Raw genomic sequence first — 24,322 nt, forward strand, 5'->3', positions numbered from 1 at the left:
TGAGGCAATCAGATGGTGGACTTGTTCCTTTTCCACAGGACAGGGAGCTTAGATAGATACATAAACAAAATGTATGTCAGTGGCCCGATCAAAGGAGGACAGGATCTGTGGACAGTCTGTGTAACTGTTACTGTACTCAACCCTTGACATTATTTGCTGAATCAACGATCAATGTCTTCAGCAGTTTTAAAATAGTATTTTGACTGACCTGTCGGTCTAATAGCACTTCATAAACAGGCTATGATGGTAAGATATGTGTGGCGGTGTCCATTTCTTGTATTAGTGTGAATTAGATTCACACCAGGGCAAGAACTACCTGTCATGCTGAGAATGTGTCTAATTTTCTAGCTTCACCAGCACCTTATAGAATTGCAAAAATATTAATTTTCCTCATCTCCTGTGTCATAGGTGCTTGATTGGACTGGTTTAGTACTTGCCTCGTTAAATAAATAAATAAATCAAATTAAAAAGTAGGTGGACCTTTTTTCTACTCTACCCAGCAGCTTTAATTGGCAAACAATTTGATCAGAATTGGTAGAGCTAAACTTCCTGTGCTTGTTGAGATGGCTCGGACTCTCCTGCAGGGGGCGCCACTCTGAAATAGTATTTTTCAGAGGAGCATCTGGTCACGGTAGTGATGGGTTGTGATATCTAAAGTGCTGTGGCCACCCCCTGCCTGGCTGACGGTCGCAGCTAGCGCACTGTCACGACGGAGCACATTCTGAGCAAAAGGCTCAGGTTATATTTTTGGACTGCCATGGAGACTGGCCCTTCCATATGTAGGAAGGGTGTATAGTTGTGCTCAACATGAGCCTCCCGCTCTGATAATCCGGGCCGGGACAAGCAGGCAGCAGCCGGCCGATCCCAAGTAGCAGACACACAGGTAAACACACTGCAATTACGATTTTATACTTTTCGAGACAGCTCGTAGTAACGTGTTTATCATATTGACAGGGGGGGGTCTCTTGATACGGGCGTTAGAGCTTTTACAGCCAGTCCCCAGAAGGTTGTACTCTATACTGTAGCCATTGTGGCTAAAGCTATCTGACCAGAGGGATTTTCAATGTAATGTCAAAGCGTCATCAAATTGGGACGTGGTGCTTAGAGACGGGCATGCACACTGTTGCATGTGTTTTTAATATATTTAGGGTGTTGCGTTCCAGGTATCAAAACTGGATTGAGATATCATAATGCTTAAAACGATAATGGTTTAAGTTCTGATACTCCTGCAAGTATATGTTAACCTATGAATTTATGAAAACACAGGGTGTTAGCATGTTAACTGTTGAAATACAAGCTTGTACAAAATGTTTTAAGTTGAATGTTTCTTTGTTTTTCTCATGGTAAGGGGACTCCCTGTCGGGAGTGTGTTGGTCAACGGTAAGAAGAATAACCTGGTAAGCTCAATTATGTTATATTTTTAGATCTTTACTGATTATGTGATTAACTCATAAACTAACTGCATGTGCATGTTTTTTAGGGGTTGGGAGATGGTGGACACCAAAAAGCCATTGTGATGCATGGTTTTCTTGCTAGGCTATTATTACCCTTTCCTCTTTTGAACTTGCATCTTGGAGGTGCTCCAAATGCCTAACCTACAAGAGCCTTAAAAGGATGACCTCCTCTCATGTTGCAGGTCCAGTTTGTCTTACTGTTGCAGAGTGGGCCCTTTAAAACATGATCAGTGGTGGACTGCATTTGAGTTTGACGAGTAGAAGCCAAAAACATACAAACCTACATGGAAAAACCATTTAGGTGAAATACAGAATGCTGTGAGAGAACTCTAATATTCTGATTTGTAGGCCTATCACATTCCTTTAAAATCTAAATACAACTATCAAGGTTTAAACTTTTAAAGGTTTACAGCCATCAAGGTTTAAATAGATATGAGTCCAAATCTTCCAATTATAGAATGTGTTTACTGTGCATAAAAAAAATAACTCACATCACAATGACCACTAGTGACATCACTGGGGTCAAATGCTCAATGTTCACTTTCACTCGTAGTTAATGCTTGAACCTGTAGGTTGCAGGCCAAGTGTGTCTGCCAGTCAGACCTCACAGTGTCAAAGCAAAAGTATCTAACTGCACTGTAGTTTAAAAGTTTGAAAAGGTGGATTTGTATAGGTCACTTAATTACTGCTCATGTTCAGTATACCCACAGCCACAAGTGTCAGATTGTTATGGGCAGTACAGTGATTGGACCCATATATGCTCTCAGGTTCTAGATGATATGCATAAGCTGCACCTTAGGTACCTTCTCATCAGTGATTTACTGTCACCGTGATGCACCCTGACTGTACAGGACAGAACCAAGCCTTATAGAAGGAAGCAGGTGATTGGCTGCCCTCCTCTCTGCTCTCAACCTAAAATTAGGCCAAGGAACCTTCCAGTATCAGCTGTGAGACCTTAATTGCAGGGAGTGTTACATTTGACTGCCCTCCTTCGCTTTCCACTTCACTTCGTCTCCAAGTTGTCCCCTTTGTCCACTGCAGATAGTGTTTGTCGGGCTGCTTAAAATTGACAGATAAAATCGCTAATAAAAAACAAACGTCATTGTATACAATACTTTATTTCATGTCAGAGAAAAAAATGAAAGTTTAATAACAAGAAAAGCAGAAATGACAATGACGGGTCTTTTAAGACTAAAATGTTACGTTGGTAACATAAATAGGGTGGTGGAAAACTCCAGTGTGCAGCACTGAAAACAGAATCATGGTTAAATAGCAGGATAAAATGTTACTGTGTGTGAGATAAAGGGTTATTAATACAACAGACACAATCAATGTTCTGTAACCAGGTGATTCAGTTACTGCAAAATCATTTGGCATTTCAATGCCGTATTTTATGAATGCACAAAAAAAGATGACTCGCTTAAAAGCTTAGAGAATATGCAGCACCCAGTGTAGCCTAGCGTTTAAAAGACATTTGACATTTTCCTGTGTTTTATACTGTATATATTTCCACACTATGAGGTTGGAGTAATACTGTGAAAATGATGATAATGCCCTTTTGGTGTAAGAGCGGTTTGAAAAGGCAGTCTGAAATTTCAGCCTGTTTTGGTGGGATGGAGTTTTCAGTTTTCCCCTCCCACTCGAACCTCTCCCAGACAATCCTAGCTAAATTCTTGCTTGAGATATTGCTCTTTGCTAAGAAGCTACTTATTTATTTTTGACCATTTTAATTGACAACAATCACAGTAAGGTACTTAATTGTTACCCAGAAATGATTTGATATTGATATAAAAACAGCCGCATTGTGCCTTTAACACTATATTCAGGAGATGTTTGGATAATCTCAGGGCTCAGACAACAGCCACAAGAAAAATAAAATATAAACATGATATTACAATTAACGGGCTCAGTGATCAAACCTCCCGAACCAGAACATTTTACAAGAGTTACCATTTCAAATTCAAAGTTTAGGTTTTGGTTTTAGGTCACTTTCTGCATAATTTCCAACATACATGTGCGGTACATGTAAATGCATTCACCTAATGTTTGTCAATGGCATAAAATGAAGAGAAGAAAGATAAAGTAAAAGTAAGTTAAAAAAAACATTCATATATACATAAACATACGTGAAAGATACTTTTGACAAGTAAGTCAATACATGTCTGAAGATGAAATTGAACTGGGGAGTTCAAAGTGAGTACACAGAACAAAACAAAGCAACAACTAACCATTTAAGAAGTTCTCAAAAGTCACCTACTGAATGTGGTAGGGAAGGTATAAACTGTGAATTATATTGTTTTCATAACAAGTGTTACTGGAGGATATCCTCACAGGGTTTGCTGACAAGGTGGCCAAAGTTGTTGAAGTCCATACCACCTTGAATAGAAAGTCTTTGCCACCAACATTTGTATTTCAATAATCACCATGGTATAGGTCTGGAAAAGAAAGAAAAGAAAAGTAGTCAGATGTGTTTGTTTACCAATTATGTGTTGATGATTTTCTTGATGGTCATTGAATAGTTCAGCCACTGATCTATACCATGGGCCGAGGTGGTGGTGGAGAGCAGCTGTAAGGAGAAGTTGAATTGATTGAACACTGGCCCTCTTCCTTTAAAACAATAGGCTACTGTATCATTGATAACCAAATAAATATTCCTCACACTGTCCTGTATTTTTTTCAGGGGGTTAAACTGCTCATGGCTGCCAGTTATAGCAATGTCAATGAACCAGGCCTGCTTTTCCAGCAGTACCCTCCAGCTCTACTGCCCAAGCCTGGCAAGGAAAATGCTAGACTCCAGAAACTACTCAAGAAAACGGAGAAAAAAATCAAGAAAAAAGCCGCTCCTGAGATTGCAAAGACACCTGTCCCTTTCCGCTCAAGCCTCTCTCCTGTGAATGAAGCAAGTCCTGACTTGGAGCACAGTGACCACTCAACCCCTCCCAAAACTCCAGAGGCATCCTTCTACACACAGCACCCCAGATTTTCTGTCAGGCCAGTCTATCGTCATGTGGCATCCCCTTACCCGCAGCAACGAGGAGCCACTTTTGGTGGAACAGCAAGGTTTGCCCCACAGCTGTATGCTGCTCCAGCCCCCACCTTCCCCCAATATGTGGCCCCACTCTACACATGTACTCCAACACCCCCGTCAGCCGTTCCAGGGCCAGCCTTGCATGAATTGGCACCCAAAACGCCTGAGCAAACGTCCTCTGTGCTTGACGTGACAACGACAGCTGCTGCTCAAATTGCTCCTCCAGTCACTGCTTCAGTACCTCATCCACTCAGTGCTCCAGTTGCTCTTGTCACAGTCACTCCTGCTGCCACACAACCTACTCTGCGAATAGCCCCAGTAGTAATACACCGCAAAAGTCCAAGTCCACGTTTTAAAGCTACCGAAGCTGCACTAAAAGCACCCAAATCGATGTTTGATGTCCCTCAAATTAGGGTCTATACTGCATTTATGTCCCCCCTCCATGATTATACTGGATCAAAGACAGCTACTGCAGACGCATTATCTCTGAGTATAACACCCACATCAGAAATCACAAGAGCTTTTACATCAACTGCTGAAATCAAAAGGAGTGCAACACCTACATCCGGGGTAAAAAGAGGTTTAACACCTACCCCTGGACTCCAAAGGAGTGCAACGCCTACATCTGAAGTGAAAAGAGCTAAAACACCAACTCATGATTTTTTAACCCCAAGAACTCCTTTAGGTCGCCCTAAGACACCCTCATTTCATGTGTCCCGTGCCAAAACACCTGTTTTTGAAATATCAAGAACCAACCCACTTTTATTCGCTGTATCACCCATTACTACAGAGGCACAGATATCTAACACACCAACACCTGGTACTAATGCTGCCAGTCAGTCTTTGTCTGACCCTCCAAAATCACCTTCAACTATTCTAGGTGCAAGAACTCTGAATGGGGAAGTGACGTCAAAAGAGACTCCCACAGCTAAATCACCTCCGCAGAACACTTCAAAACCAGAGGCTCCTCGACACGAAAGTCCTGTAGTTGAGTCTGACAGACCAAAGACCCCGACAGATCTATTAGGCTATCAAAGACCCAAGACTCCAACAGGTGTTGCACCCACATTTGGGTACCAAAGGCCCAAGACTCCAACAGATATCACACCGAAATCTGCTGCACCCTCCTATGGGTACCAAAGACCCAAGACTCCAACAATTGTCACACTAAAGCCTACAGCACCCACAGATGGGTACCAAAGACCCAAGACACCAACAAAAGAAACATCAAAACCTACAGCACCCTCAGATGGGTATCCAAGGCCCAAGACTCCCACCAATGAAGGGCATAAACCTATGACTCCAACAATTGAGTATCAAAAACCACAACCACCAGCAGGGTGTCAAAGACCAAAGACTCCCACAGCTGGGGTATCATCTATAGGATTTCAAAGGCCCAAGACACCAACATATGTGGATCCTAAACCAACCCATACTTATTATGGGTTGACTCCTGCTGCATATGTTGCCCATGGTGGAATCCAAAGTTTTTCACCTTTATTTGGAATATCCAGGTCTAAGACGCCGACTCAAGAGGAATCTAAAACCCAAGAGCTAGAAGCATCTAAAACACCTACCCAAGAGTTACCTGTAAAATCTCATCCTTTGCCCGAGGTGTCAAACCAGGAAGCACCCTTCAAAGAACTGGAAAAAACTATTTCAAGTGAGGCCATAGTATCCACGACAGTAGTTAAGCTTCCGCTTCCAACCATTGTTGTTACACAAGCTGAAGAGGTCTCAGAAACAAGAGTATCCACAGCTGTGACCAGCAAAATATCAACTCCCATTGCTGAAATGCCAAAGGTTAAAACTGTGGCAAACACAAGACCATGGGCTAAATCTCCAACACCAGAGGTTACAACCCCAGTGAAGACACCAACTTATGGAGTTTACCCAAAACCCAAGACACCCACCCCAGAAACCCAACGCAAGACAATACCTCCTTTATCAAAAGCAGAATCTCCTGTGGCTAAAGCCAGTGTGGTGCAACAGAAAGAGTTGAAGGAATCAACAGAGCCTAAAATGCCAACCAAAGCAACCACTGAGGCTAAACCAGTAGGGACAAAGCCAACCAATTCTTCTCCACTTGCAAAGACTACATCTCCTGAGAATCTTTTGTTGCCGGCTAAACCAAAGAATAACCAGGAAGCCCAACCTGAAAAGGTGGTATCAGCTCCAACCACACCATTGACAGAGAAGAAGGAAGAGAGGAAAGACTCTTTCCCAGCAGCTGAACCTCTTCTTAAAGTGATCCAAAAGCCAAAGGGCATGATGAAGTCTAAACTCAGTGGTTGGTCACGGCTCAAGAAGCACATGGTAGTGGAAGAAGAACCACCTATGTTCACAGAATCAGATCCTAAGAAAGAAACCGCCAAGGTGACTGAGCAGGAAGGAGGTGAAGCAAGAAAGGATGAAAAGGTGTTATTTAAAGACATGGTGGCAGCCGTAACAGCTGACGATCCTCCCAAGGCAGCGAAGAAGTGGGATTCTCTTCTCTTCGATATGTTCTCCACTAAAGAGAAGATTATGCAGGTGATTGAAGCCAGCAAAAGTGATGAGGAGAGGAAAGAGCAGCCAAAGGATGCAGGGAAAGAAATCCCATCCTTCGCCCATCGTCTGCCTGTCCTCCTTTTCAGCCCAAAGTTTGATGCCAAAAGGCTAAGAGAGGCTGCGTCAAGGCCACTAACTAAAATTTCGACAGTGTTTGAGATGGGTCTCATAGGGCGTAAAAATAAAGACGAGGAACCAAAAGACTTTAACAGAACAGCTAGAGGGTTCACTTGTCCTTAAACCATGTCTTTTTGGACTGGTAAAGATGAAACTGAGAAGAACATTTAGAAAAATTCTATTGTTAAATGTTTTATGTGCACAGGTGTAGAAATGGTAGTCATAATGTACAGTTCCCATCTCTCGGCTTGACACAGGATACAATATTTAAGACAGTCTCATAGAGAATGTGGTCTAAACTTTATACTTGATAAATGCACCATGTTGCATTTTGAGCACTGATTGTTTTGTCGTCTGACTATGTTACACATTTGTGTGAATGTCTCTTTCTCTGATAATATGAAAATATTACCTTGACAATCAGAGGATAAGGGAAAATGTATTGTTGTTTTAAAAGAATTTAGACATCTCGTGAGATTAAAATGTACAAAGATTAAGTTAATCTCTGAGTTAATTTTTTTGTCCACTGTTGAAACCTGATAGGACAATGAGATTCTTTTTCAGAAGGGGTCTTGAGACTGTAGTGTAATTTACTTAGGTACACCATTTACTAAAAACGATAAACTCTCAGTTTTAGTACGTGTCTTGAAATCGCAGATGAGTGAAGAGCCTATAGACTGTATTGATGCAGGTTTTCGGTATCTGAAGAAACTTGACTCAAGGGCATTTAGAGAAATGTTTCCAAAGATGGATGAAAAAGAGAGGAGAGGATGAAAGTGGTAGTGAAGTAGGACTGTATATTTCCCAAAATGGTGCTATTTAATGGTGCTTTCAAATAGACTAGATATTCAGGTGCTACTTTTTTTTTAGAATGTTTGAGTAGCCTGCAGATGCTTATACCAGCTTGGTATCCTTCCCTTTATTGGAATACAGGTCAGTGAGAGTGTTATTTGAGAAATAGGGTTGCTAACTCCTGTGGGGGACAAGTCAGCTCTATGAAGGATGTGTTTCACTGTTGGTGTGGGTGGATAAGAGGTCAGGGAAAGGGGTTGTGGGATATGGAAGGCAGTGACGACAGATGCTAAGACAAATGTATACAGGAAGTCCCTAAGGCCAAATCCTAACTGGAGAGCCACGAATCTCCTATTGACATCAATGCAGGATTAACGTGAAAGTAAAATAGACTGAAATATCATGTTTCACACACAGTTTTCAAATACACAGCTTTCAAACGAGGTCTCCGGAAGGGTCAAGAACTGAGAGTGACATTTGACCTTGAGTTTCTATAGGTTCCTCAGCTTGTTGTAGGTGCTTTACGTTTTTCTTTCATGCATGTCTATATTAAAAAGATTAAGAACATTGTCAGTTATTGACAGAGTGATGTTCAACTGCTTTGGAATCTGAGATTTTGCTGCATAAATTTACAGTAAATGTTATTTTCTATATATTTTTGATAAAACAGAAAATAAAAAAGTTTGAATAGAACATTTTTTTTTATGTTGGTTAATGTTTGACATAGAAAGTTCATCTTGAGCTATACAATTAAATAGAGAGAATTAATTCTGTAGTGAAGATGATGGGCAGATCAAGGGTTATTGCCCTTTGGTGTTTGATAGAAGTCATGCTATTTAATTGTAGCTGGTATTTTGTAGATTTAAATGTTTTATTTTTATCCGCAGGACCAGCAGAATAAAAAGGTGTTTTTTTTCCTCCGAAAATACGAGTTATTATTGGGACTATTATGGTATTTACACTAATGTTTTAAAATGTATAATTGTTGTCTAAACCCAGTCATCTCACCTGCTTTTCCATTCGTGTATTCATCCATATTTTCATCATCATCATCATCAACAGGTATCTTCTCATATTTGCCATGAGCAGTCATCACAAATTTGTACTTTTTACCAGATGCATTGCCCTGAAAAGCATAGACTGATTTAGAACAGTGAGAATTTGCAACAGTATATATTAAGTTTGAAACAGAATATTCAAATACTGTACGTTTGTATTGATGTGTGTGTGTGTGTGTGTGTGTGTGTGTGTGTGTGTGTGAGCACGCTCACCTTTGCCACTGCTCCTGAAATCCCAGGGGATGTTTCTCCAATGATCTCCCACATGTTCTTTTTCTGCATCACGTCACCAGCTTTTACATCCTGGGGAATGAACAGCACCAAACAGCAACTCTTCAAATGCGTTCTGGAGTTTTATATAAAATGGTTTTTGGAGCCATGCAAGATAAGCAAAACCTTCGTGGCTTTGGTTCTGAACCACAGGAGGTTAGTGGTACCATAATTGGGGAGAACGGGCTCATGGTAATGGCTGGAGTATACGTCAAACACATGGTTAATTGCATCTCCATTCGCTCCGTTCCAGCCACTGTTATGAGCCGTCAGCAGCCCCCACTGTTCTGAACCTCCACAATAGAACTCTACGCCCCACTAGATGGCAGCCTTGGATAAGGCTGACTGCACGCACATCACTGACTCTCTGCATGCCTGGTGCACAGCTGTACTACAAACACTTACATGTAGAACAGTTCAGAAGGAAAATGGGAAAGGGAAATAGAGCGAAAAGAGCAGTTACTTTAAGGGAAGACGTGAAGAGAGTTGAAATAACACGAATGAGGAATGAAAGTAAAGGAAGTAGATACACAGATACTGTATTTTGATGAAGATGATTCAGTCTCTCTAAAGGGGATGAGACACCCCGTGTGTGACTTCTTACTACATTGTTGAACAAGAAGCCACTTCTGTGAAGGCGATGCCTGTGCTAGAGAATAGTGACGGGGAAGAGGTTGGCGGTAATGTATGAAACTGGTGAAATGCAGAGCCACATACAGTAAATGTATACCCATATACACTATATACTGTACACAACTGTTCTGAGCGAGACTTACAGCTGGTCTTGAGGGGGAGCTCCTGCTGGTGCCATCTGGGTTCCCCTTCACCCACTGGGTGATCATGTCCGCCACGCCCACCTTCAGACTCTCAGCATCCTGCTGGCACACACACACACACATATTTCCACTCAGGCGCTCAACAAGACAGTTCCATTCCTTAGGCATTCCTTATTTTCTTGTGACAGACTGTTACAGATAAATGAAAGCTGTCCAGCACACACACAAGATTTGGGTACAGAGATTAGGCAGCTCTATTTTCATCCATAAGCGTGACTCCCAGGTTATACACCATTAGGCTACAGATGTAGGATCTTAATTTGATCATCCTGTTGCAGGGGAACTTTCCTGTAATGCAGGAAATGTTTAACTTGCAGTGTATTTGAGGTTAAAAAAGGCTTTTGAAGTTTGTAATTTCGAAAAACGTATCAGCCTCTACAATAATGCCCATTAATTATAATCCACATAATAATTCACATTTCCTGTCGCTGCAGGATTATTTTCCTGCTGTAGCAAACTGGCTCAAATTAAGATCCTACATCTGTAGTGCAAGACTGCTACTCTGTGGCTGCATCCTCCAGACTGCCATGAAACTTTTCCTCTGTAATTTACTCTCCATTTTCCTCTCACTCAACTTCTTTCAAACTAGCCTGTCTGGTCCATCAGCCTTTAGGTTTGTTTTCTTTAGGGCTACTCCTGTGGTGAAAGCCGTTAGCATGGTGCTAGAAAGGGGAAGACATACTGTATCTCTGGGTGCAGGTTAGCAGCTACTGCTACAGATGTAGGATCTTAATTTGATCGCCCTGTTGCAGAATAACTTTCCAGCAATGCAGGAAATGTCAAACTTGTAGTATATTTGAGGTTTAAAAATGCTTCCGAAGTTTGTAATTTCTACATTGAAATTTCAGACTTGATTTTCCCTTATGAAAAAATGTATCAGCCCCTACAATAATGTCCATTAATTTGAATCCACATAATAACTCACATTTCCTGTTGCTGCAAAAAAAAATCCTGCTGTAGCAACCTGGCTCAAATTAGGATCCAACATCTGTACATGCTATGGAATACCCGGGATGGGGGGAAACCACACATTTGTGGTAGAGTTAAAATAAACAACAGCCATAAGGGCCTCAGATCTATACCGCCGTGGCTCACATGCTGTTTGTTATTCCTCTCGCCCCGGGGTCAAGCTGCCATGCCTTTCTGGTTATTTCAAAGAACCCTGGCTTGCACACGAGGAATGGGATAGAGTAATTAAAAACATCGGGGAGAGAGGGGGCTGTGACAAAGGTGTGAGATCACAACCATACAATAGCATGGAGAGGAGCTTTGGGACAGATATAATTAGACATCTGCACAATGTGTAAATGTCTTTTGAAAGAGAGCTTGGTAGATTTCTGTGTCTCTAGTCTACAGTACAACTCCAGGCAGCTACTGAATGTAAAGAGCATTCATGTTTTGTATCCGTAAGGTTCTATTTATGTTGTTGGGTGATTAATGTCCAGTCGTTGGTGATGGTGCAAATGACTTAGACTTCTTTGACTTGATTCATTAATGTGTATGTAACAATATGGGGTTGTTTCCTTGCCTTGGGTGGTGTGCCTTTGGCCAGGCTCTGGTTCCAGGCCTCTCCAGCCTCAAACAAGTTCTTCTTGGAGGACACTGGCTCGGGTGACATGGGGATGTCTGTCAGGCCCTGTTTGGTTGCCTTGACCTCCTGGGAGTACTACACAACAGAACGATACAATATACTTTATTGACCATTTGCATGGAATTTGCATATAACAGAATTCCAGATCAAAAAGCGTATTTATTAAGCTTGTTCACTTAAAAAGTTTGAAAGAAATGTGAGATAATGTTGAGATGCTTTTTATAGTGGAGATCACGTTTATAAATTGCTTGGCTGGGCTGATGAGACAGCGGAGTGCACAGTCAGATGAAACAGAGTAAATAGGCATTTTAACGTCATGGAGTTAGCTGGTGGTAACTTGTGGAATAGACACCGGCTGGAACGCGGTTTTAGATTAGACCCACCCTATTGCATAAAGAACAGCATAACACAGACACAATGAGTAACAAATCTAGAAACAAAGTAAACAACTCTACTGATTCTAGTGATCTGATGATGCAATAGGGACTTCATGGGAGAGCAGTAGGAGGGCCTCACACACACAACTACTCCCATGTACTTATAGTATGACTCAGGCACCACTCAGGAGATGAGAAAGCAAGCTCAGTCTAGCCTCAAGTGCCCATCAATCCTCTCCCAAATTATAGAGTAGACAGGTGGTTTGACGGACTGGGCCTGACTAAGGCCACGTGACTGACTTTGATGTGTGAACACTGATACTGACAGGTTTCCAAACAATTGTTGACCGATTTTCACGCAAATATTCTAAAATCCCACCAGAGGGGTGTATCTATCAAACTGACACTGCAGATGAAAGGCTGTGTGTGATGACATAGTGCACATACAAATATTTTTTTGCAGTTTCATTCCCGTGTACCGAATAAAACATACGAGGTAAATGGGTTTCCATCACATTTTCAACTCTACTGATGGTTTTGTCGGTAGAAAATATTGAATTATGTAGCCCACTCTGGTCTACATTGCGGGTATAGTCTACAGTCAATCATTGATCATCATGTCCCCAGAATAAGACCCTCGATATTTATTGTAGAGGAGCATCAAGCTCATCACTGTGCACTTTCATGACTGTGAAGCTCAACTGACTCTACATTAGCCCCAAAAAACTGCATGCTATCCCAACGAGTCAGAGTGGGACGACCACAAAACACATCATCGCGTGACTCCAAGTTTACTTCGATATGATGGTTATTATATCAATATTTGCGCATAAAGGCGTTTCCACAGCCATTTCTCGCATAATTAATTTTACAGACACAAAAAGATCCCACCTTATCGGGCATATTTCGTTTTGTTGACATTTGGAAAGTTTGCAGACAAATTTGCTGTGTCCGTCAGGCCTGTCGTGATATGTTTTATCCAACGTACTTTACTCGCATAAAAAGGTTGGATGGAAACCTGGTTACTTTATTGATATGAGTCTGATATGGTTGATATGAGTCTGAGGCTGAGGTATAATATAATTATGTATGTGTGAGACTGACACAGTGTGTCACCTATAGAGAGGCAGAGAAGCTGGCAGAGAAGTCTGGCTGAATAGTCACCAGATCATCACAGCCCCCACCAATGGGGCCTCTGTCGGGACAGAGGGAGGGGCAAAAACAAGGTGGGAGCTAACCTCGATGGCGGTGGTGTATTGCTCCAGCCTGTCATCGATCTTGGCGAGGAGAACAGGGGGCTGTGTCTTCTTGAAGCTGTTGCTGTATCCAAAATAGAGACGCTCAGTCAGAGGAGAGTGAAATACAACACAGGAGGACAAATGGTTGGGGGAAGAAAAACAATAACGTTTTACTATCTCATCTGACTGGCAACAGGCCTGCAAGTGAGCACGGATCATCCTTTCACTCCCCTATTGAAATATTCTACTGGGGACAGATGTCAGTTCAATGTCTAGTTTTAATTTACATCTGTTTAAGTTGTCAACTTCTATGAATTCAATGTGAAATCAACAAAAAAATTCCACCATGTTTTTGAATTTAGGTTCAAAGTTGGGTGAAAAACAGACAAAATTCTCTCACGTCGATGACTTTTTCAAATTCAGTCAGTTTTCCACGTTGATTCAACGTCATCACCTATAATCTTTGGGCTGAAATGTTGTGGAAACAAAGTTGATTCAATTCGTTTTTGCCCAGTGTGGGGATACACCCCCTTGGTAAAATGAGCCATTTGAATCTGCACTGCAATTAGACAGGGGATGGGATTGCATGGCCTCTTGCAGGGACTTCTGTCAACACTGTCTATCAGGCCTAATATTAGGCTTGTTCGCTGACCACAGTGGGACCCTGTGTGAAGGACCCCTACACACACACACACACACACACACACACACACACACACACACACACACACACACACACACACACACACACACACAACACACACACACACACACACACACAAACACACACACACACACACACACACACACACACACACACACACACACACACACACACACACACACACACACACACACACACACACACACACACACACACACACACAGCCAACCAGCCAGCCAGCCAGCCAGCTACCTAAAATCCACTACACAGAGCTAAAGTCAGACATATAAGCTAATAACAAAAACAAATAGGTGGGTCCATCTGAAAATTATGAGCTTATTCCCTGCATTTCAAAATGGCACCCAAATCTATTTATATTAGTAAGAGAACTCCCATGAAAGGCATAAGCCATTAGCCTGATAGGGCTGGCTAGTTTGAAAATGAAATAGCTTCTTTAGGCATGGCACGATTGCTTTAACATGATAAACGGCCCACAAATCTTTTGCTCTGCAAAGACGTTCAAATTGGCTTGGCTAAATGATGTCATGCTTTCTAACTGCATGAGAGAAGGCTGTTATAAGTAAAGGGGCGAAGGAAGCCGTCTGTCTGTCACCCATAACTTCTTCTCCAGAATGCTTTGATTTGGTCTAATAGTGTTTTTACACACATCAACACGGGTGCGTAACACCCACATCAAAGGACTGTCACTAGTGATGTCACTAAAGTCTCCCTCCGTCCTAGACTAAAACATGATGTCACACTCAATTCTTCAGATCTCAAACCTGCACCTGGATGATAAAGTCGTTATTACGCCCTGTTTTCATTCACACTCTCCATATTCATTTAACCCGGACCTGGCCTCTACTACTCCAACTGCTCAGAGCTTTTTACCACTGATAACTGACTACTGTGGTCAGACTGCATGGAGCCACACAGCAGTCCCACAGTCCAGAGCTATAGCTCACCAGCCATCAGAGAGAACCCAGCCAGCCCAGGCTCCAGCCCCCACATCTGGTCAGAGTTAACCAAGCCATAAATCACCCAGGTTGACAAAGGTGATGCACTGAGAGAGGTTTAGAGGTCACCACTGGCCCTCTTTTTCTATGTTTACTTTTACACACCAGCCATTTAGCCGGCATAACTGCTGTTCTGCCATAGATAGCACCTCTCCATCCAGGCTTCCTCAGGGGGGCCCAGTGGGACTTTGGTCAACTTCAAGTTGCAACCAAGATTTAGAAAGAAACTGTGAGAGTACAATTTAAACAACATAGGGTGTGGAATTTGTTTGTTTGCTGTGAGAGATTCATTGTGAAAATGTCTCACCTTTTCTTTAGGGATCGGTTCAAGGATTCCGTTCGCTCTGTGATCTGAAAAATATGAAGAGGATGTTGAAGGGGATTGTTTTGGAATTAGAATAGAACAGTGAAGTGTTCCATGACTTCTAGAATTGTCAGACTGGGGATTCTCATGATCACTGTGATGTTAATCACAGCCCTGGATTTAGCCTGACACAGTAAAGATCTCTTCCAAGTCAAACAGAGCAATGTTCTACTGGTCTTTATCAACTGTCTCCATCTGCCTGTATCTGTCCATTTATATTACCAGAGAGAGATTCAAGCTAACTCTGCCTTAATCCAAGGTTTACTGCAGGCATAGTTATAATGAAATCAGGGTGTGGGAAGGCTTCCAAAACCCATTCCTTACCTTGAATCTGTGTATTTACTGCATTACAGACTGAATCAAAGTAAAGAAAATGTGTTTGGGATTGCAAGTCTTAGGTTAATCATTAATCAAAACACTAATATTTTTATGAGAGGGGTTCTAGTTTGAGGCAGGGTCATAATGTCCTGTCCTCTACCCTTGCTTGCCAAAGAGGTCATACTTCAAAGGATCCAGCACCAAGCTCTGGTTCCTCCCACACAGAAGGATCCCTTATGTTACTGTTCACTGTTCAGCCCCGAACCTGAATCAAATAGCACAACATGTCGACCCCAACTCACAGAGCATGTATTTTCTCCTGTCAAACTCTATTCATTCTCTCTCTACAATTACACACACAATCAGAGGGAATCTCATGACAGCACTAAGGACCAAGGCCCAAGGACACCACCACAGCAACCCCGTCACCACATAGCCCTGTACAGTCGGGTTAGAAAGTGAAAATAAGAGATAGTGGATGGAAACGTAATATTAAAGAGATAGTGCATGGAATCGTAATATTAAAGAGATAGTGGGTGGAAACGTAATATTAAAGAGATAGTGCATGGAATCGTAATATTAAAGAGATAGTGGATGGAAACACAATATTATTAGTAGCTGAACGTGTTGCCTGTCAAGGAGACAATAAGGAGACTGAATGCTACATGCAGCGAGTGCATTTACGACAGATGAGAGCTACATGATATATGTATCTGGTTGTAAAAATGTAATTAGCTATCTCAATGATCTGACTGATACATTAAAGTCAGAGTTGAGCCAGGCTCATAAAGCAAGCTCATAGGGTTGGGGTGTTAGAAATGACATCCAGCTCTAAAAGGTTATCTAGGGTCCTTACTGGAATCTCCTGGCAGAACACAAAGCCAGTAACTGTGATTAGGCTACATATCCTAATGGGATCGGAGTGGATTATAAATCCTGTGGAATGTATCTGACAGGCAACAAGTCTAATGAAATGATACAAGAAGCAGGAGTGCAGTACTATACTCAATCCTTCACAACATGCCATGCAGTGTAAATGCTCAAATCCAAACAAATGAACCCATGGAAACACATTTTTAATTAGTATTAGTTTTTAAAATGAATTTTGCCTTTATTTAACTCGGCAAGTCAGTTAAATAACAAATTCTTATTTACAATGACAGCCTAGCAGGGAACAGTGGGTTAACTGCCTTGCTCAGGGGCAGAACGACAGATTTTTATAAAAAAAATAGATATATATTTTTTAATTCTGCAAAATCAGCGTCCAAAAATACCGATTTCCGATTGCTATGAAAACTTGAAATCGGCCCTAATTAATCGACCGACCTCTAATCTGTATACAGAATATCTGTATATTAACTAAGTGAATGACTTCCTAGCCTACTTTTTACAAAGCGAGGTGGAAGGAGTTAAGGGCATTAACACAGAACAGTGTAAACACAGGCTGTCACAGTGACCGTTTGGCCTTGGGCTGAAAAACGGTGACATAGTATGTATGTAGAGACATGCTGTCAGAGCAAATTAACATCACACAGACAGGGACCTGGTGGTGTTGACACAAAACAGTGAATACTGATCGACTTCAAAGCTGCACATGTCTCACACACACACACAAACACACACAGTGATCGCAAACCCATATGTAAATGTCTGTGACCTGATCACACTACAAGCATTGTGGTAGAGACTGTGGCAAATTCTGACATTTAAAACACACACATGCAACTTACAGGCTTAAACTGAACACAATGGCTGAAAAGATGGTATAAAGTCTCATTTTAGTATTTTTGAGCAATTTAATTTTGGGGAAAAATACTGAAAACAAAGGAATTATTATCATATCATAAGAACCGTACTTGTCATATATGACCATGGACAATGACGACAAACTGTGGCTACATAGACAGTGGAGACAAGTTAGCTACCTTGTAGATGGAGCCTTTGGGACTGAGCGAGCTAAACATCTCATCTCCGTCTACGCTGGAGGTACTGAGGCTCTTCATCCGCTCTGCTGCCTCCATCCTCCTCCTCTCTATGTCCTCCTTCATCCTCCTCTTCTCCTCCTGTACATGAAGACATAATGGTTCGGTATTGCCCAAGAAGAGAAGACAATTGTCTACACTTAGTTAAAAGGGTTCCAAAAGGGTTTCTTCGGCTGTCCACATAGGAGAAAATTGTTTGGTTCCAGGTAGAACTCTTTATCGTTTCAGGTACCCCTTTTGTGTTCAGTGTAGAACCTTTTGTGGAAAGGTTTCCCAATAGAACCTGAAAGGGTTTTACCTGGAACTAAAAGGGTTCTACAAGGAACCAATCAGGTTTATTCAAAAGGTTGTCCTACAGGGACAGCCTGAAAACCCTTTTAGGTTCTAGATAGCACCTTTTTGTATCAAATGTACCACATGTGAAAATAGCTACGTTATAATGTATAATAGACTCCTGTTGGAGAGCTTATAAGGCAAAGGGGTGGCTCATTTAGTGAGTGCTACATTCAGCTGCTGTATATCTTATAGGCTTGTAGGCTTTACAATTTATTTGTATTTTTAATCCCAGCCCCCATCCCCGCAGGAGGCCTTTTGCCTTTGGTAGGCCATTAAAGAATTTGGCAAATAAGAATTTGTTCTTCACAATTTCCTACTTTTTCATGCTTCTAAGTACATTTTTAAGCACTACTGAACAAATAACCATTTGGGAGCTAAATTAAGGGCTCTTTTAGGTGAACTGAGCCAAATGATCCGGCTCAATGAAAAGACTCGGAATGCCCATCACAATTTAATCTATTTCTGTGTGTGTATCTTAAGGCCGTGGGCATCATAATATGTCTACAAAGTATTTGACCATCACCTCCTCCTTGGCTAGACGCAGTTGCTCCTCCTCTCTGCTCCTGCGCTCCTCTTCCTTCCTGACCTGGCGTCTCTCCTCCCTCCTCCTCTTCAGCTCCTCTAGCTCCTGCTCGGCCTCAGCCTGCTTGTGTTTGAGCTGCTCAAGCTCCTGGTTTTCCTTCTTAGCATGGCTCCGTCGGATCTTCTCCAGCTTGGCCTCTGTCTCCAAGATGGCCTCCTCCTCAGCCTCTGCAGCTGCCATTTGTACCACAGCCCTGGGAGAGATGGAGGGAGATGGAGGATGACTGCATGGAGGAACAAAGGTGGATATACAGTGGGGCAATACATTGTAACTCCTAGATGTTACATGTCTGTGAGAGCCAGAAATCTTGCTTGTTTGTAGGTGACCAAATACTTATTTTCCACCATAATTTGCAAATAAATTCATTAAAAATCCTACAATGTGATTTTCTGGATTTTTTTCCCCTCATTTTGTCTGTCATAGTTGAAGTGTACCTATGATGAAAATTACAGGCCTCTCTTATCTTTTTAAGTGGGAGAACTTGCACAATTGGTGTCTGACTAAATACTTTTTTGCCCCACTGTATAGAGGAGGAGTATTTGAAGAGATGTCTCCGTCTCCTAATAGTTTTCCCCATCCTGATGGTTTAGAATGTGAAACATCTAGGAGTTACAATGTGAATTGCGATGTGATTTGCTTGCCATGTAACCGAATTTGGAAGCAGATCTGGTGAGACATATCCATATACCATAATACGCCATTATTTACCTGGGAGCCCTTAATTTGGTTTTGACCATGTATGATGTCACTTTCTCCCCAGCTGTGTCTCCGTTGACGTTGCCATGCTTTGCCTCCGTGTGGAGGACGACTTTGGATGTGTACGAGACCTTCACCTCTTTGCGTTTCTCTTTCACCTGGAGTTGCAAAGAACATTTAACATCTCCAAAGTTGACTACTTCAACGACATACATTTTTGAATAATCATATTCATAATTGAAATTTTCGTAATTAATCACATATTTGCCTATAATATAAATATATTTTTTAAATCAGTAAAGCTAAAGAGTACCTTCTCCCCAGCATCAGATCTTTGGTCTTCCTCTCTCTTCTTCAGCACTCTCATCTGCTCCTGCCTCTGTTTCTCTGCCTCCTCTTCTCTTTCCCTCTCTTCTCTAACCACCTCCTCCTCTCGCTCCCTCCCTTTCCTCTCACTTTCCTTTCTTCCCCACTTCTTCTCCTCTTCATCCTCCACTTCTGCCTTGTGTCTCTGCTGGCGAGAGGTGGATGTGGTGGGGGTGGCTGAGCCAGAGAGGGTATGTGGTGTGGGGGGCTTTGCGGCACCATTCAGGGGCCTCTGGTCCTGCTCCTCTGTGGCCTGACTGAGCTCCTCCATGCGCTGGGCCTGCTGCCTGCGTCTCTCCAGCCGCTGGGTCCAGTCACTGAAGCCCTCGTCCTCCTCCATAGAGGGAGAGCTGCTGCTGGGCTTCAGATCCCTCTCATACCTGGGACACAAAGAGGAGCATGGAGAGATAGAACATGTTAGGACACCATTCAGATGAGCATCATGAGCTAATCTTGGTTGAGTTTCCAAAACCTTTGTAGCACTAAGGTTGTCTTAAGTCCTTTGTTAGGCAATGGACGAAATGGGATCTTAGTGGTACCAATGTTTTGGAAACTCACCGCTAGTCTGAGAGGGAAGTCGACTGTGCTAGCTTCAGTTTATAACATGAAAGAACTATAGGTGTATGTGAATGCAAGGATAGCTTAACCAAGGGGTTCCCAAAACTTTTCTCTCAGGGACCCCCTTCCAGCATTGGGAAACATCCCGCGCCACCCCTCTGTGCATGCGCACACACCACGTCTATGTCTATGGGCACAGGCACTGTTCATGACACAAACTGTTCACACCCTTCTTGTTGGTGGAGAGAATATGTTGCAGGTTTAAAGTTTATTTCCTGCAATTCTACACATTCTGTCATGGGGTGCAAAGAACATTTTGCAATTTTAAGCAAATTTTCTTGCAATTCTATACATTTTGCCATTTCTTATGTGTATTCATGTGATATTTGAGTGAGAAAAAAATTACAACAATATGGGCTAAAAACCTTAATTAAAAAAAACGTTAGCTGACATAGGCTAGTGGATCTGGACATTTCTGACAAGTTATAAATAGCTCTCTACGGTACTGTTGAAGTGAAACGTTTATTCTCAGTTTTTTACAATTCCTGACATTTAATCCTAGTAAAAATGCCCTGTCTTAGCTCAGTTAGGATCACCACTTGATTTTAAGAATGTGAAATATCAGAATAATAGTAGAGAATGATTTATTTCACCTTTTATTTGTTTCATCACATTCCCAGTGGGTCAGAAGTTTACATACACTCAATTAGTATTTGGTAGCATTGCCTTGAAATTGTTTAACTTGGGTCAAACATTTTGGGTAGCCTTCCACAAGCTTCCCACAATAAGTTGGGTGAATTTTGGCACATTCCTCCTGACAGAGCTGGTGTTACTGAGTCAGGTTTGTAGCCCTCCTTGCTCGCACATACTTTTTCAGTTCTGCCCACAAATGTTCTATGGGATTAAGGTCAGGGCTTTGTGATGGCCTCTCCAATACTTTGACTGTTCCTCCCTCATGATGCCATCTATTTTGTGAAGTGCACCAGTCCCTCCTGCACCCCCACAACATGATGCTGCCACCCCCGTGCTTCACAGTTGGGATGGTGTTCTTCAGCTTGCAAGCCTCCCCATTTTTCCTCAAAACATAACGATGGTCATTATGGCCAAACAGTTATATTTTTGTTTCATCAGACTAGAGGACATTTCTACAAAAATTACAATCTTTGTCCCTATATGTAGTTGCAAACAGTAGTCTGGCTTTTTTATGGCGTTTTTGGAGCAGTGGCTTCTTCCTTGCTGAGCGGCCTTTCAGGTTATGTCAATATAGGACTTGTTTAACTGTGGATATAGATACTTTTCTACCTGTTTCCTCCAGCATCTTCAGAAGGTCCTTTGCTGTTGTTCTGGGATTGATTTGCACTTTTCGCACCAAAGTACGTTCATCTCTAGGAGACAGAACGCGTCTCCTTTCTGAGCGGTATGACGGCTGCCTGGTCCCATGGTGATTATACTTGCGTACTATTGTTTGTACAGATGAATGTGGTACCTTCAGGCATTTGGAAATTGCTCCCCAGGATGAACCAGACTTGTGGAGGTCTACAATCTTTTAAAGCTAAACTGAGTCAGATGGTAGAGAGTAGAGGTCGACCGATTATGATTTTTCAACACCGATACCGATTATTGGAGGACCATAAAAGCGGATACCGATTAATCGGCCAATTTCTTTATTTGTAATAATGACAATTACAACAATACTGAATGAACACTTATTTTAACTTAATATAATACATCAATAAAATCAATTTAGCCTCAAGTAAATAATGAAACATGTTCAATTTGGTTTAAATAATGCAAAAACAAAGTGTTGGAGAAGAAAGTAAAAGTGCAATATGTTCCATGTAAAATATGTGCCATGTAAGAAAGCTAACGTTTCAGTTCCTTGCTCAGAACATGAGAACATATGAAAGCTGGTAGTTCATTTTAACATGAGTCTTCAATATTCCCAGGTAAGAAGTTTTAGGTTGTAGTTATTATAGGAATTATAGGACTATTTCCCTCTATACCATTTGTATTTCATTAACCTTTAACTATTGAATGTTCTTATAGGCACTTTAGTATTGCCAGTGTAACAGTATAGCGTCCATCCCTCTCCTCGCTCCTCCCTGGGCTCGAACCAGCAACACAACGACAATTAGCGCGCGCTAACTAGCTAGCCATTTCACTTCGGTTACACGAGCCTCATCTCGGGAGTCATAAACAGCGCAATGATTGATGCACAACGAAGAGCTGCTGGCAAAACGCACTAATGTGCTGTTTGAATGAATGTTTACGCACCTGCTTCTGCCTACCACCGCTCAGTCAGATACTTGTGTGCTCGGTCAGATTATATGCAACGCAGGACACGCTAGATAATATCTAGTAATATCATCAACCATGTGTAGTTAATTAGTGATTATGATTGTTTTTTATAATATGCGTTTAATGCTAGCTAGCAACTTACCTTGGCTTACTGCATTCGCATAACAGGCAGCCTCCATGTGGAGTGCAACGAGAAAGAGGCAGGTCATTATTGCGATGGACGAAGTGAAAATCTGTCGTTCTGCCGCTGAACAAGGCAGTTAACCCACTGTTCCTAGGCCGTCATTGAAAATAAAAAAACTGACTTGCCTAGTTAAATAAAGATTAAATAAAGGTGTAAAAAAATATATATATATATCGGCAAATCGGCACCCAAAAAATCCGATTTCCGATTGTTATCAAAACTAGAAATCGGCCCTAAGTAATCGGCAATTCAGATTAATCGGTCGACCTCTAGTAGAGAGAGGACTACAGCTTTCTAATATGACCACCAAAGAGGTGTTTTGGTTGGTGTGAAACATCCCAAAGTGCCAAACAATGGTTCTGTAGTATGGGTCAACATGGGTTCTACAGTGTCGGTCATTATGGGTTCCATAGTATGGGTCATTATGGGTTCTATAATATGGTCAACATGGGTTCTATAGTATGGGTCAATGTTGGTTCTATAGTATGGTTCAACATAGGTTCTATAATATGGGTTAACATGGGTTCTATAGTACAGGTCAACATGGGTTCTATAGTATGGGTCAAAGTTGGTTCTATAGTATGGGTCATTGTTGGTTCTATAGTATGGGTCAACATGGGTTCTATAGTATGGGTCAACATGGGTTTTATAGCATCGGTCAATGTTGGTTCTATAGTATGTGTCAAACATTAGTTTTATTAGTTGTATTATTATGTACATTGTATACACTGTCCAACTAAATGCAAACATGGGTTTTATTACATGTGTAAACATGGGTTCTATAGTAAAGTCTACAGTATATGTCAACTACAGTGTTGGTGAGAGCGGGTGTGGCTCACACACAGCTAACAAAGCCATCTCCCAGCAGCCCAGCGAGTGGAGCTTCTGCTGAGCCTGCCTATGAACATCATCAGGCACAGATCGAAACACACACAACACAGGGAAACAGCTGGAACAGCTTGTAGACTGGCTCTGGTGTTGTTGTTTCTCCTCTACAGCCACTGTCGCAAGCTAACGTGTGTATGTGTGTGTGCGCGTGTGTGTGGTGAGATGGTAGGCGGTTGACACCTGATTTCACCAAATAAACACTTGGGTTGGGAGAGGAGTGGTGAGGAACTGTGGGCTGAAGTAAGAACAACATTAACTGAGATTAGAGCTGGCAGGAACACTGAATCAGTCCTGGGTTCTTTGAGCATAAAAGATACACAGTGATACCAGGGAAGAGAGAGACAGACAGACAATGGGGTTTACAAGGACAACTGGTCTTATAGAGACCCAGATTACCAGAGACAACACAGCTGGACAAATTAACTAGCACCTGGGAGTCGAGAGCAGCTAGCTTCCGTCAACCGACAATAAGTGATTTCTGTAACGAGTGTTTAAGAGCCGGTGATTAACTGCAGGGAATGAGGTGGAGCCTAATGTGGGGACCATGGTAGACATTATTGTGAGGAACATGGTAGACAGTAATGTGGGGACCATGGTAGACATTATTGTGAGGAACATGGTAGACAGTAATGTGGGGACCATGGTAGACATTATTGTGAGGAACATGGTAGACAGTAATCTGGGGACCATGGTAGACAGTATTGTGGGGACCATTGTAGACAGTATTGTGAGGACCATGGTAGACAGTAATGTGGGGA

General features: G+C 42.0%; 2 protein-coding genes across 4 annotated transcripts in view; one reads left to right on the forward strand and one right to left on the reverse strand.

The window, feature by feature from the left end:
• Positions 1-616: 616 nt before the first annotated feature.
• prr33 (proline rich 33) lies at positions 617-8,861 on the forward strand. Of its 2 annotated transcripts, XM_064989913.1 has the most exons (3): positions 617-883; positions 1,349-1,397; positions 4,135-8,861. In XM_064989913.1, the coding sequence occupies exon 3, from the start codon at positions 4,150-4,152 to the stop codon at positions 7,270-7,272; it is 3,123 nt and encodes a 1,040-aa protein (XP_064845985.1). In that variant the 5' UTR covers positions 617-883; positions 1,349-1,397; positions 4,135-4,149; the 3' UTR covers positions 7,273-8,861. The 2 variants fall into 2 exon arrangements, with proteins under 2 accessions (XP_064845985.1, XP_064845986.1); XM_064989914.1 differs by lacking the exon at positions 1,349-1,397.
• Positions 2,557-24,322, reverse strand: part of lsp1a (lymphocyte specific protein 1 a) — a 37,128-nt gene continuing 15,362 nt past the window's right edge. The window contains exons 3-13 of one of the 2 annotated variants that reach the window (XM_064989915.1): positions 19,584-20,016; positions 19,283-19,428; positions 18,515-18,767; positions 17,599-17,736; positions 15,299-15,342; positions 13,312-13,393; positions 11,634-11,771; positions 10,046-10,147; positions 9,213-9,302; positions 8,950-9,067; positions 2,557-3,889 (exon numbers count right to left, since the gene is read on the reverse strand). In XM_064989915.1, coding sequence (XP_064845987.1) covers positions 3,867-3,889; positions 8,950-9,067; positions 9,213-9,302; positions 10,046-10,147; positions 11,634-11,771; positions 13,312-13,393; positions 15,299-15,342; positions 17,599-17,736; positions 18,515-18,767; positions 19,283-19,428; positions 19,584-20,016 — 1,567 coding nt within the window. In that variant the 3' untranslated portion in view covers positions 2,557-3,866. The remainder of the gene's footprint in view (positions 3,890-8,949; positions 9,068-9,212; positions 9,303-10,045; positions 10,148-11,633; positions 11,772-13,311; positions 13,394-15,298; positions 15,343-17,598; positions 17,737-18,514; positions 18,768-19,282; positions 19,429-19,583; positions 20,017-24,322) is intronic. The other variant, XM_064989916.1, reaches the window with a different exon arrangement.

The sequence above is a fragment of the Oncorhynchus masou genome, chromosome 15 (assembly GCF_036934945.1).
Source record: "Oncorhynchus masou masou isolate Uvic2021 chromosome 15, UVic_Omas_1.1, whole genome shotgun sequence".
Classification (NCBI taxonomy): domain Eukaryota; kingdom Metazoa; phylum Chordata; class Actinopteri; order Salmoniformes; family Salmonidae; genus Oncorhynchus; species Oncorhynchus masou.

Bases quoted from the DNA above. Each gene is read 5' to 3' on its own strand.
- prr33 (XM_064989913.1), top strand. From the start codon at position 4,150: ATGGCTGCCAGTTATAGCAATGTCAATGAACCAGGCCTGCTTTTCCAG.